The 12672-nt window shown below is 42.6% G+C and overlaps 2 protein-coding genes across 5 annotated transcripts in view; both read left to right on the top strand.

Annotated features, from left to right (window-relative positions):
* The first annotated feature begins 303 nt into the window (after positions 1 to 303).
* On the top strand, positions 304 to 10201 carry hinfp (histone H4 transcription factor). The gene is made up of 10 exons (XM_062960895.1): positions 304 to 486; positions 2527 to 2702; positions 3407 to 3633; positions 4192 to 4303; positions 4941 to 5093; positions 5917 to 5994; positions 6084 to 6204; positions 7084 to 7222; positions 7620 to 7744; positions 8842 to 10201. Exons 2-10 carry the CDS (start codon positions 2537 to 2539, stop codon positions 9323 to 9325), a joined length of 1605 nt encoding a protein of 534 aa, XP_062816965.1. The 5' UTR covers positions 304 to 486; positions 2527 to 2536; the 3' UTR covers positions 9326 to 10201.
* Positions 10202 to 10328: 127 nt separating this feature from the next.
* LOC103281299 (complement receptor type 1) overlaps positions 10329 to 12672 on the top strand; it is an 11836-nt gene continuing 9492 nt past the window's right edge. For all 4 annotated transcript variants that reach the window (XM_008122599.3, XM_062960898.1, XM_062960897.1 and 1 more), the window contains exon 1: positions 10329 to 12672. This exon is cut by the window's right edge and continues 978 nt beyond it. The gene's annotated coding sequence lies outside the window, so the exon portion shown is untranslated.

Below are 12672 nucleotides of genomic sequence, written 5' to 3' on the forward strand. Positions count from 1 at the left end.
TGCAAAAATGGCTTGGATAATCCAGAAGCTTAGATAAGCGAAGCTTGGATAAATGAGACTCTACTGTAGTTCCTTTAGCTCCCTTGACTCCCCCTTTTTCTTACACCTCCATCAATTTATTTTATTTTTCTATCTCAATCCCCTTATTATTTTCAAAATCTTCTCACTTAACTTATCAGGCTTCCACTGCAGCCCGGAACCATAACCTTTCAGACTGCGTTCCCAACCGGTCCCTGTACGAAGGACACGCGACGCCATTGGCTGCTTGGTCGGTGTCGAGCGCTCTCATTGGCTGATAGCGGCAGGTGTAGGAGGGGAGATGCGGCTGCAACGCTCGAAGTTGAAGGGAAGAACGGTCACTATGGAAACGGGGCCTAGTGCCGACCTCTGCAGCCTGGATCCCGGGCCTGTAGGCCTCAGCCGTTCGTGGGCCGGATGCGAGGGATTTCTGCCGCCTTTGCCGCGCTCGGGGCCCTAAGGAATTGGGTAGGCGCCGGGCTGCTTCGGAGGGTGGGCCCGAAATGCATATGTAGAGGCATTGAAAGCGATATAATGTCGCGTAATAGCTTGGGCGTGGAGTTAGGATTTAGGAGGCCTCTTCGGCCATGAAATGCATTGGAGGGGCCTTTCTCCTTCACAGGCCTCCTTTACGTGTTTGTAGCCACCTTGAGTCCTGCTGCTGCTGCTGTTGTTGTTGCTGTTGTTATTGTTCTTGTTGTTGTTAAATAATAATACAGTAGAGTCTCACTTATCCAACATAAACGGGCCGGCAGAACGTTGGATAAGCGAATATGTTGGATAACAAGGAGAGATTAAGGAGAAGCCTATTAAACACCAAATTAAGTTATGATTTTACAAATTAAGCACCAAAACATCATGATATACAACAAATTTGACAGAAAAAGTAGTTCAATACACAGTAATGCTATGTAGTAATTATTGTATTTACGAATTTAGCACCAAAATATCACGATATATTGAAAACATTGACTACAAAAATGCGTTGGATAATCCAGAACGTTGGATAAGCGAGTGTTGGATAAGTGAGACTCTACTGTAATTTGGAATAATAGAATCCCAGAGTTGGAAGAGACCTCGTGGGCCATCCAGCCCAACCCCATTCTGCCAAGAAGCAGGAAATCACATTCAAAGCCCCCCCGACAGATGGCCATCCAGCCTCTGCTTAAAAGCCTTCAAAGAAGGAGCTGCCACCACACTCCGAGGCAGAGAGTTCCACTGCTGGACAGCTCTCACAGTTACAAAGTTCTTCATAATAATAATAATAAAACTTTATTTATGCCCCGCCACCATCTTCCTGCGGGGACTCGGGGCGGCTTACATTGTTAGAAAAGTAACAACACAAATACATTAGCACAATATACGCAGGTTAAAACGCAATAAGGTAATAAAACAAAGTTAAAACAAAAGTTAATACAACAATAATAATATCAAACAACCACCAATACAATTCAGTCAACTTCATAGGTGGGGGGACTGCAGCAGCAATATAAAGATACATGAGAGCCTCACTTATCCAAGCTAAACGGGCCGGCAGAACGTTGGATAAGCAAATATGTTGGATAATAAGGAGGCATTAAGGAAAAGCCTATTAAACATCAAATTAGATTATGCGTTTACAAATGAAGCACCAAAACATTATGTTATACAACAAATTTGACAGAAAAAGTAGTTCAATACGCAGTAATGTTATGTAGTAATTACTGTATTTACAAATTTAGCACCAAAATATCACGATATATTGAAAACATTGACTACAAAAATGCGTTGGATAATCCAGAATGTTGGATGAGTGAGTGTTGGATAAGTGAGACTCTAATGTAATATCAAACAACCACCAATACAATTTATTCAACTTCATAGGTGCGGGGACTGCAGCAGCAATATAAAGATAGAATCATTAGATTAAAATACCCAGATAAGAGGGACCTAGTAAAATTCAGAATAGAATTATAATGAGGCTGGTCATCCAATGGCTGTCTCTCCAAAGGCTAATGTTCAGATGGAACGTTTATTACAGGCATGGACAAACTTCGGCCCTCCTGTAGGGTGTTAAGAATTATGGGAGTTGTAGTCCAAAACACCTGGGGGCTGAAGTTTGCTCATGCCTGGTTTATTTATATCCCTCCACTGTCTCCCTTACGGCAATGGTTCTCGACATATAGGACCTCAGATGTTTTGGCCTTCAACTCCCAGAAATCCTAACAGCTGGTAAACTGGCTTGGATTCCTGGGAGTTGTAGGTCAAAACATCTGGGGACCCACAGGTCGAGAACCACTGCCTTAAGGGAGACAGTGGAGGGATATAAATAAACCAGGTATGGGCAAACTTCGGCCCTCCAGGTGTTTTGGACAACACTCTGCAGATAGGCTTTTCTTTCAGCCATGGTTCAGGCTCTTCCTTTTGTCAGGACAGAACAAACAAAGCCTGGTCCCCTCTATTTTGTGATTCAGAATATGGGTGACTCTGTATTTCTCAGGAGGAAATGTTGTCTTTGTTTCCTGGCAGTCCTCTTACCATGCCTCCTGGGAAGCCAGGGAATAGAGACTCCTTGATCCTGCAGTGCGAGTGGGCGATGTGCAGTTTTGTGGCCTCGCAGATGGAAGAGTTCTGTGAACATGTGTCAAAGCACCTGAAGCAGCACCTTCATGGCGAAGACGAGGAAGATGACATGGATTCACTTGGTAAGGAGCACCGAGTACAAATTCAACTGACCCTAAAGTTATTTTTTAATCTACGTTGTGCTGTTACTAAAACTTTTTGACATCCTCCCCCCCCCCCCCCCAAAAAAAAAAATGTTGTGCCTGTTGGCTAAACATTGGTAACGGCTTACTTGGTATCCAAACAGAAGCTGACTTATCATTATAATTTTATAGTTATTGGAACTAGGCAGAAAGGCCTGGTAATGATTTTATGTAGGCAATGAATACAAGGAAGCTCTGAGCAGCTTAGAAAATGGTGATGTTTCAGAAAGTGATAAGGAAGAAAATACAGGCTTGCATATATTTTTGGAAGCTCAGATCCCAGTCATATTTTTAAGGTATTTGAAATTTTAGGCCTGGGAGCAGTGAGAGAAGATCCAGATATTCTTGTTTTAACAATACCTCACAAAAGCTGTCACATTATAGAGACATTTTGAAATAAGTTTGAGTTTTGATGTATGTATTTTATTGGGTGTATTTTATGCTGATTTGTTTTGACTTTGTTGTACCCTACCTTGAGCAGTTGGGAGAGGTGGATGACAAATAATAATAATAATAATAATAATAATAATAATAATTATCATCATCATCATCATCATCATCATCATTCTTTGACCCACCCATAAGCCCCAGCTTCTCACCAAAATGCAATTTACTTTTTTCTTCTTTTTTCCCTCCCATTTCAGAAGAATACTCTTGCCTTTGGCAGGAGTGTGGGTTCTGTTCTCCAGAAAGTCCTGCGGAGCTGGTCCGCCACGTTTACTTCCACTGTTATCACACTAAATTGAAGCAGTGGGGCCTGCAAGCCTTGCAAAGCCAGTCAGACCTGAACCCCTGCCAGCTGGACTTCCAGAGCCGGAACATCATCCCTGAAATTCAGGAGAACTTCCTCTGCCTCTGGGAGTATTGTGAGGTAAGCATTTTGTCTGATGTGGTCGTTTAGTAGTAATAATAATAGTAATAAAGATTTGCATTGGTTGGGAGAGGTTATAGACAGCTTCTATGGACAATGCAGTGGATTTTACAAACATACCAAACATCTTTTTTCAGGCCAGTAAAAATCTGTATAGAATTACTTTATCTGTAGAAACAGTTTCAGTCTGTACAATTTGTACTATAATTCAGACACCCATGGGGGATGGTTTTTTTCCAAACAGAGGGGAAACAAGCATTAAATATTTTTTTTCTGAACACATTTATCCAACTTTTTAAAGACACAGAATGGCCTGGCCCTGTTTCAGTATTGCTTCCTTTCTACATCAGTAATGGATTGGAATTTTCAGTTATTTACAGTAGGTACTTTTTTGAGTGACACTGAGATTCACGGGAATCTAATTCCTTTTGAAGAACCATTTTATCTGTAGGCCATAGGACAAATACAAGTTCCCTGGGGAACTTTCAAAATGGATTTGTTTGTTTGTCGTCATGGTGCACTAGGAGAATATCCCAATTTCTTTGTTTTCCCATCAAGCTAGCGTTCGATAACCCTGAGTGGTTCTACCGGCATGTGGAGGACCACAGTTTCTGCACAGAGTACAAGGCCATTGGAAAAGAAAATCACATGGTGTTCTGCGGTTGGAAAGGTAGGGATTAAAACTGATATGGAAAACCTCTGGGGTTTTGAGATAAGGAAGTTGTGGGAAGTGTCATTCTAAATGTGTGTGTTGGAAGTGTGCCCTGAAAGCTATATGCAGACCCTCAACCTCACTCTTCAGAAGCCTGACATTTTCCTAAAACAAAATATGTGAAAAAAATGGAGTTTAAATATTAAATCCTATTAAATGTTATGCATGACTATCATACTGCAGATAATACCACTTTATTCAGAATTTAAGTTGAAGAGCTGCCCTGTACATTCCCTGTACATAAAATAAATTTGGTGGAAGGGATCAAACTGAATTATTTTTCATGAGTGTCTTTTGTGCCCCTTAATTTATTTATTTACAGTATTTATATTCTGCCCTTCTCACCCCGAAGGGGACTCAGGGCGGATCACATTATACACACATAGGGCAAACATTCAATGCCCATAAACACATCAAACAGAGACAGACAGACGCAGAGGCAATTTAACCTTCTCCTGAGGGGAAGTTAATGTTGTCATAGATAGTACAGAAAAAGAAAGAAATCCTTGTGTTTGTGAAGAAGCCCTTGAGAAACTTTTTAGGGAATGCTGAAACACACCTGACTCTTCCCTGCTTGGTTCCTGCTTGGTTCTAGACTGCGACTGCACCTTCAAGGGCCGGTGCAAGCTGCGTGAACACCTTCGCAGCCACACACAGGAGAAAGTGGTGGCTTGTCCCACCTGTGGTGGGATGTTCTCCAACAATACCAAGTTCTTTGACCACCTCCGCCGACAGACAGCTTTGGAACGTGAGTACTGGGAGAAGGCCCCTAACCTCCAGGAAAGCCAGGTCTGTGAATATGAGCAGAACAAAGAGCAATGGAGAATGCAGGAAGTTCCTCCTCTTGATCTTTGGAAAAGCCCTTTGAAGGCTCTGTTTTTACCTTCTTGGCCATCTTCACATATAACACTTGCATCCCCATAACAATCCTGTATCTGTGACCATTCTTGTACCCGTTTGCACTTTTTACCTTTGTCAACTTGATATAGACACAGGGTCTATTCCCATCCCAATTTGCACTTCCAAGAATTTGCAGCACTTTATCAGTCACCTCGTGTTTACAATATATATATGGTGCACCTTACTCAGTCTACTTTTACAACCTCTCTGTTTTAGTCCATGTTTTTATTAGTTCTTGTCATTTGTTTTTATTGGCTAATGTTTAAATTTTTATAATTTTGCATGTCTTTTGTCTATTGTTGTGTTTTATATTGCTATTGTTTTTATTCGGGCTTGGCCCCATGTAAGCCGCCCTGAGTCCCCTTTGGGGAGATAGAGGCGGGGTATAAAAATAAAGTTATTATTATTATTATTTCTATTTCCTGTATCTCATAGTGTTCCTTTTGAATTATTTTGATATTCTTGGAAGTACTGACCATATGTCTTTCAAACTTAAGGTATTTTTCCTCACCTTTTAGCTTCATGTCTAGAGTTCATACAATGCAAAAACAGACCATGGCATATCAGATCCCAAACAAAAGCTAAGAACATTTCCAAAGGGTTGAGTGATGTAGCTCATAGCTGTTGATCTTTTGTGCTGTGCCCGCTTCACCTTCCCCTGTTGCCCACAGAACAGCGTTTCCAGTGCTCGCACTGCTCCAAGAGGTTTGCCACAGAGAGGTTGTTGCGGGATCACATGAGGAACCACGGTAAGCGTGGGTTAAGAGAGGCCCCTTCCTGTGGCCCAGGCTGCTCCCAGTTCCTAGCCGTGACCTCTCCTCTCCTGTCTCCTGCGCAGTCAACCACTACAAGTGCCCGTTGTGTGACATGACCTGCCCTCTGCCCTCCTCCCTGCGCAACCACATCCGCTTCCGGCACAGCGAGGAGCGGCCCTTCAAGTGCAGTTACTGCGACCACAGGTAAACCGGGGCCGGGCCGAAGGAGGTGACCTCTCAGTGGGTAGCAAGGAGTCCCTTTGATTAGAGTGTCATATTGGGATGCAGAGTTTGCAGAAATTGGGCAAGTCTTTTTGGCGGGACGAGCTTTCTATCTCAAGACAGAGAGCCAAAGCAGTCCTTGTATACTTTTAGGGTGAAAAAAAATTCCAGCTGGTCTGTAATTATGAAAAGACTTGACCATATTTCTTTCAACTTCTAACTGTTGCAAACTATCCTAAACTACTGTTGGACTAGGAAAATGTGAAGTGAATTTCACAAAGTTAGAATGGGTTAGGAGGAAGGAGGTCAAAGGAGCAAGAAGAAGTGAAGGAATGTGGATAGATGGATATGGTGTTGCTAAAGTGTTGCCAAGATGAAGTATATAGATTTGGGTAAGAGTTCAAAAGAGATCGGGCTGACCTGAGAGGCGATGGGAGTGGGAAGAAGAATAAGCAGAATGAGCAGGAATTGTTTACAGAATAAAAAGGAAAACAAAAGGATTGTTTGGGAATACAAACAGAACAGAAAAGAGACACAGAGGTGCTAAGATGTGAGAAGGAAAATTACAGACATACAGAAAAAAGGGGAAAGGAATGTATGATTTCATGCGTACACACGCGCTTGTTTGTGTCAATTTGAGACTATAAAACCCATGATTCAGAGACAGTCAAATGTGGCACTTACTTGATTTGATAGTAGACCACCCCTTAGTTGTTCTGCAGAATTAAACTATTTTTATCTTCTCGTTTCTAGTCTTTGAATTGGGAAATAAAAGGCTAGAGATATTGGGGCACTGTGCATCAACATGACTGTTCCAATGCAGGAATGTTAGGACTGTTGTGTGTTGTGTGCTCCTTCCAGCTGTAAGAATCTCATTGATTTACGGAAACACTTGGATACGCACAGCAAAGAGCCCGCTTACCGCTGCGAGTTTGAATCCTGCAGCTTCAGCGCCCGGTCCCTCTGCTCCATCAAGCTGCACTACAAGAAAGTCCACGAGGTAAGAAAAGAGTCATGGAATCCAAGGGCTGATCCCCAAAAGAGCACAAAATAATGTTAGGATGTGGGAGTCATCTTGTAAAATACATGCAAACAAAAGTAGATAGATTCATACATACATATATTGACTTTTATTTATATATATAAACCTATTTTTATAATGCTTTCATTCAAGTCTGTCTTATGGGCCATAATGTCTGAAAGTTGGTTTTAAAAACAAAACTATGATACTCCAAGTCTCAGCTGCTGAGTTTCATACCCTGGGCCTGTTTCCCTCTGTGTTTTGCCAGCTTATTGCTGGGATCCATCTGTTTGTTGACCTGAGAGCCTGAACCTGGTGCACAAAAGGGTGGGTTTTTTAATTCATGCCTTTGCTTTTACCTCTTTTTCAATGTCAGGGTGACTCTGAGCCCCGCTACAAATGCCACGTCTGCGGCAAATGCTTCACCCGCGGGAACAACCTTACGGTGCATCTGAGGAAAAAGCATCAGTTCAAATGGCCCTCAGGGCACCCTCGCTTCAGGTACCTGGATTGGAGGCTGGGCTGGAATACCCTTCCTCATTTTGCACTAATTGCATAAAATCATTTCAAAATGAACTCTTTGAAAGCATATTTCTATAAAACAGGGGCTTGGCATTTGTAGATACTTTTTGGTTGCATTTCCTGTATCCTTTTATCAGCGTAGCCAGCATTGACGTATGAAAGGAGTTGTAGTTTCTCAAGGTCTGCTGGGCCATTGTTTTTCCCACAGTGGTTTTAAAGGGATTAAGAAATTTCCATGAAATCACCATTTGTTCTGTGTTCTCAGCAGAAGCATTAGATGGAGCAGTTGAGTGTTTTCAGTAAATCTTTTGACAGTAGTGTCACCCCTTTCAATGAGGCAGAGAATTAATTTTACCTTTGCTGTAGCTAAGTGCGTTAAAGCGCTGAGCTGCTGAACTTGCAGACCGAAAGGTCCCAGGTTCAAATCCCGGGAGCGGCTTGAGCACCTGCTGTTAGCTCCAGCTCCTGCCAACCTAGCAGTTCGAAAACATGCTAGTGTGAGTAGATCAATAGGTACTGTTCCGGTGGGAAGGTAACGGCGCTCCATGCAGTCATGCCGGCCACATGACCTTGGAGGTGTCTACGGACAACGCCGGCTCTTCGGCTTAGAAATTGAGATGAGCACCAACCCCCGGAGTCAGACATGACTGGACTTAATGTCAGGGGAAACCTTTACCTTTACCTTGCTGTAGGGGACTGTGTAGAGCATCTATAATATTTCCCTACCTTTTGGTGAGATTTCTACTTCAAGAATAGGTGGAATTGTTCAGAGGGACCTTTCTTTTCCCTTAGTCTGGTGCTGACAATTTAGTCCTTGCTAATCCAGTTTGTTATTGTTGTTATTATTATTATTTTATTTGTTGCATCATAGATTTTTGAACATCTCTCACAGAGGATAGGGAACCATTGATCACTTATAGAGTGGCTAAGTTTTGTGTGGCAGCTATAGCAATAAAGAGGCAGATTGCAGATGATTTAAGCGGATAATGTTTTAACTTACTCACCCTGGCAATTGTTTATCACTCTAAAGCCGCTCTTCATAGTACAATAATTGCTCCCTTCACGATTTCATCCAGGTACAAGGAACACGAGGACGGCTACATGCGGCTGCAGCTGGTGCGCTACGAAAGCGTGGAGCTCACGGAGCAGCTGCTGAAAGACCGGGAAAAGCAAGGAGAGATGCTAGAGGAGGAGGCTGCTCAATGCATGGTGCTGGCGGGGGCCGAGGGCAACCTGCAGGGCATTATCCTCGAACCGTCGTCGGCAGAAGAGGAAGCCGAGGTGGAGGACTTGCACATGGATATGCCTCCGCAGCAAGACGGTGACGATGATGCCTCCTCCCCAGACCGTGAGCACAGCGCACCACCGAGCCCCATCATCCGCGTGGTGAGCCGTACCAACGAGCTTGGGGAAAATGAGACCGTCTACTATGTCCTCGCCAACACTTCCTCTGAGAGCCGGGCGGTAGGGCCAGCCCTGGGATCGGCCCCCGAGCCAGAAGAGAACGTCATGGACAGGCTCCAGAAGACAGCAGAGGAGCTGGGCATTCAGATTGTGTGAGGCTCTTCTCATCCACATCAGGCCCTTTGCTCCTTGTTCTTTGGGTTCCTTTGGTTACTGGTGCTACCTAGGAAAGCGAGGAAGGGGCTTTGCTTTTGCAAGACAGCACTCCATGGATCCCAAGCTCCACATAAGGTTTCCTTCCATATCTCTGTTTACACCTTTTAATGCAGCCATGGACAAACAGCCAGTATTGTGGGAGTTGAAGTCCAAAACACCTCGAAGGCCAGAGTTTGCCCATGCCTGCTTTAATGGTAGAGAGGAAAAAGAAGGCCCAATTCTAATGGTGCTCAGTGTGGAAAGCAAGGACCGGTTCTCCAGTCAGAGATGTTGAGGTAACTTGTTGCAGCCAACGGTGCTGAGGAACATAAAACATCAAGATTGTGTTGACGTGTTGGGAATATCTCCCCATTGCCAGAAAGAGTTTTTGCTTCCTGCCACATCTCCTTCCTTGCCTTAAACTCCACAGTCAGAAATGCTTCCTCCTCCTCGGGTCCATTCCTAAACACCCCTGACTCTGCTTTAGAGTTTTTAAAATCTTTTAGCTAATCTCTGACTGGTTCTGCATCTTTCATGCTCTTTGAACAACTGACGTCCCAAGATACGAGTTTGAACCCTGGCATCTCTTGTCTCTGAGGGCAAAGGACACGGGTCTTTGGCAGTCTATTTTTTTTCCCATGCCACAGCTTGTTGCTTCCTTGCTGTTTTTGCTTTGTTGTGGCTAGATTGCCTCCCTGCTCCCTCAAGATGGAGGGGAAGAAAGGACCTTAATACTTGCCAATGGGGTTTTCCCCCACATTGGGGGGGCCTCCACTTCCTGCCTTGAAAAGTTTGTGCTAACATAAAATGACAATAAAATAGCAAACTACAACGGGACCCTGAGTGTGATGATTTTTTTTTATTTATTTATTTGCAATTTCTCCCAGAGGCAGATTTCTTTTGGGCAAAATTGGAGATGGGCTTTGTAGTTTTCTGATGAATGGTTCTTCTGAAATCCCTCTCAAAGAGGATGGGATTGAAGCAGTCCTTCCTTGGCATTATATAACTTGAATAATTTGCTCTGCAGAACTGGGGGAAGTTGCTTTTGTGGATGCCCTGTCATTGGATCCACAGATACCTTCACAATTTCTACCTTCACAAGTTATGCCTGCAAACATGTATTATGCATCTGTTTAAAGTCTCCCTGATGTAGATGCTTTGGTTGCCAGTTCTGTTGTGCTTTTAAGGTATTTAAGTGTCTCAGTGTGTTAAAGCGCTGAGCTGCTGAACTTGCAGACCGAAAGGTCCCAGGTTCAAATCCCGGAAGCGGAGTGAGCGCCCGCTGTTGCTCCAGCTCCTGCCAACCTAGCAGTTCGAAAACATGCCAATGTGAGTAGATCAATAGGTACCGCTCCGGCGGGAAGGTAACGGCGCTCCATGCAGTCATGCCGGCCAAATGACCTTGGAGGTGTCTACTGACAACGCCGGCTCTTTGGCTTAGAAATGGAGATGAGCACCAACCCACAGAGTCAGACATGACTGGACTTAACATCAGGGGAAACCTTTACCTTTACCTTAAGTGTCTTTAAAATGCTCTAAGGCAGAAAAAAGGAGGTAAAGAGAGAGAAAAGATGAAAAAAAGGAATGTAGCAACACTTATTTATTTATTATTTGCTACATTTATATCCTGCTCTTCTCACCCTGAAGGGAACTCAGAGCGGCTTACAAATTAAATTTACATACAATATTATATTATTAGCATAGTACAATACTGGCAATAAATTACTATATTGTACTATATCAATATATGGTAATATTATTAGTAATATTACATGTAAAATACAATATATAATTAATATTATTATATTGTATTATTAGTACAGTAGAGTCTCACTTATCCAAGCGCATGATGATGATGATGATGATGATAAATTATCATAATTATTTGCTTTTCTTCGTCTCTAAGAGTCCCATTTAATTTATATATATATATATATATAATTATTATTGTTATTGTTGTTCTTTTTCTTACTTAACCACTTTACCACTTCTTTCAGATACAGAATGAAGAAGGGATTTCATATCACACAATCTGCTAAAATGAAAACCCATTTGTCTGAAAGGTGCTGCTACATTTCTTTATTCCCTCTCCCTCCTTTTTATATTGCAAAGAACTTAACACAGCCATATCTTGGAAGCTAAATGTATAAGATGTCTGCATTGGGCCTCATCCGTCTTATTTGTTTGCTCCTCTCCGAATGCTCCTAGATGCTGCCAAGGTTTTGAGGTTGTTTCTGGGTTTTTCTTCTTCCTATCCTAGCTGAGCCTTGCATTATCTCATTATCTGGCCCTTTGCGGAGCACATCTTACAAGGAAAAGCCCTTCTGTTCCAGAGGGGACCCCAGGTCGCCTTCTCTGGAACCTTTTGTATGGTCTGATGTAGCCTCACAACAATCCTGCCATGCAGCTATGGTTTCCTTCAAAGCCATTTGTTTCCATGTGCTAAACTCTATGCAGAGTATATATATGATTTGTTTCAAAGGGACATTGTTCCCCAAAGGTATGGGCCCCCAAAGTGTGATGGGTCCCGGGAACTGATTCTGTTTGGATTCTAGCAATCTTGGGTCAGGTCTAAAATATTATCTGAGAAGGAATGCAAGACTACATGTCTTTATATTCCCCCTTTGCCTCCAAAATAGTCTCCAAAATCTTGGTTGGAATAGTGACATCTATTTCTCTAAGATTGTTCAGCATGCATATGTTGTTGTCGTGGTTGAGATAGTGACATCTATTTCTCTAAGATTGTTCAGCACACATGTTGTTGTTGTGGTTGAGATAGTGACATCTATTTCTCTAAGATTGTTCAGCACGCATATGTTGTTGTCGTAGTTGAGATAGTGACATCTATTTCACTAAGATTGTTCGGCACGCATATGTTGTTGTTGTTGTGGTTGAGATAGTGACATCTATATCTCTAAGATTGTTCAGCACGCGTATACTGTTGTTTTCTTGGTTGAGATAGTGATATCTATTTCTCTAAGATAGTTCAGCACGCATATGTTGTTGTTGTTTCTGTGGTTGAGATAGTGACATCTATTTCTTTAAGAAAGTTCACGCATATGTTGTTGTTGTCGTTGTGGTTGAGATAGTGACATCTAGTTCTCTAAGATTGTTCAGCACACATGTTGTTGTCTTGGTTGAGATAGTGACATCTATTTCTCAAAGATTGTTCAGCACGCATATGTTGTTGTCGTAGTTGAGATAGTGACATCTATTTCTCTAAGATTGTTCAGCACTCATATGTTGTTGTTGTGGTTGAGATAGTGACATCTATTTCTCTAAGATTGTTCAGCATGCATATGTTGTTG

This window comes from Anolis carolinensis, unplaced genomic scaffold (assembly GCF_035594765.1).
Source record: "Anolis carolinensis isolate JA03-04 unplaced genomic scaffold, rAnoCar3.1.pri scaffold_8, whole genome shotgun sequence".
In the NCBI taxonomy this organism is placed as follows: domain Eukaryota; kingdom Metazoa; phylum Chordata; class Lepidosauria; order Squamata; family Dactyloidae; genus Anolis; species Anolis carolinensis.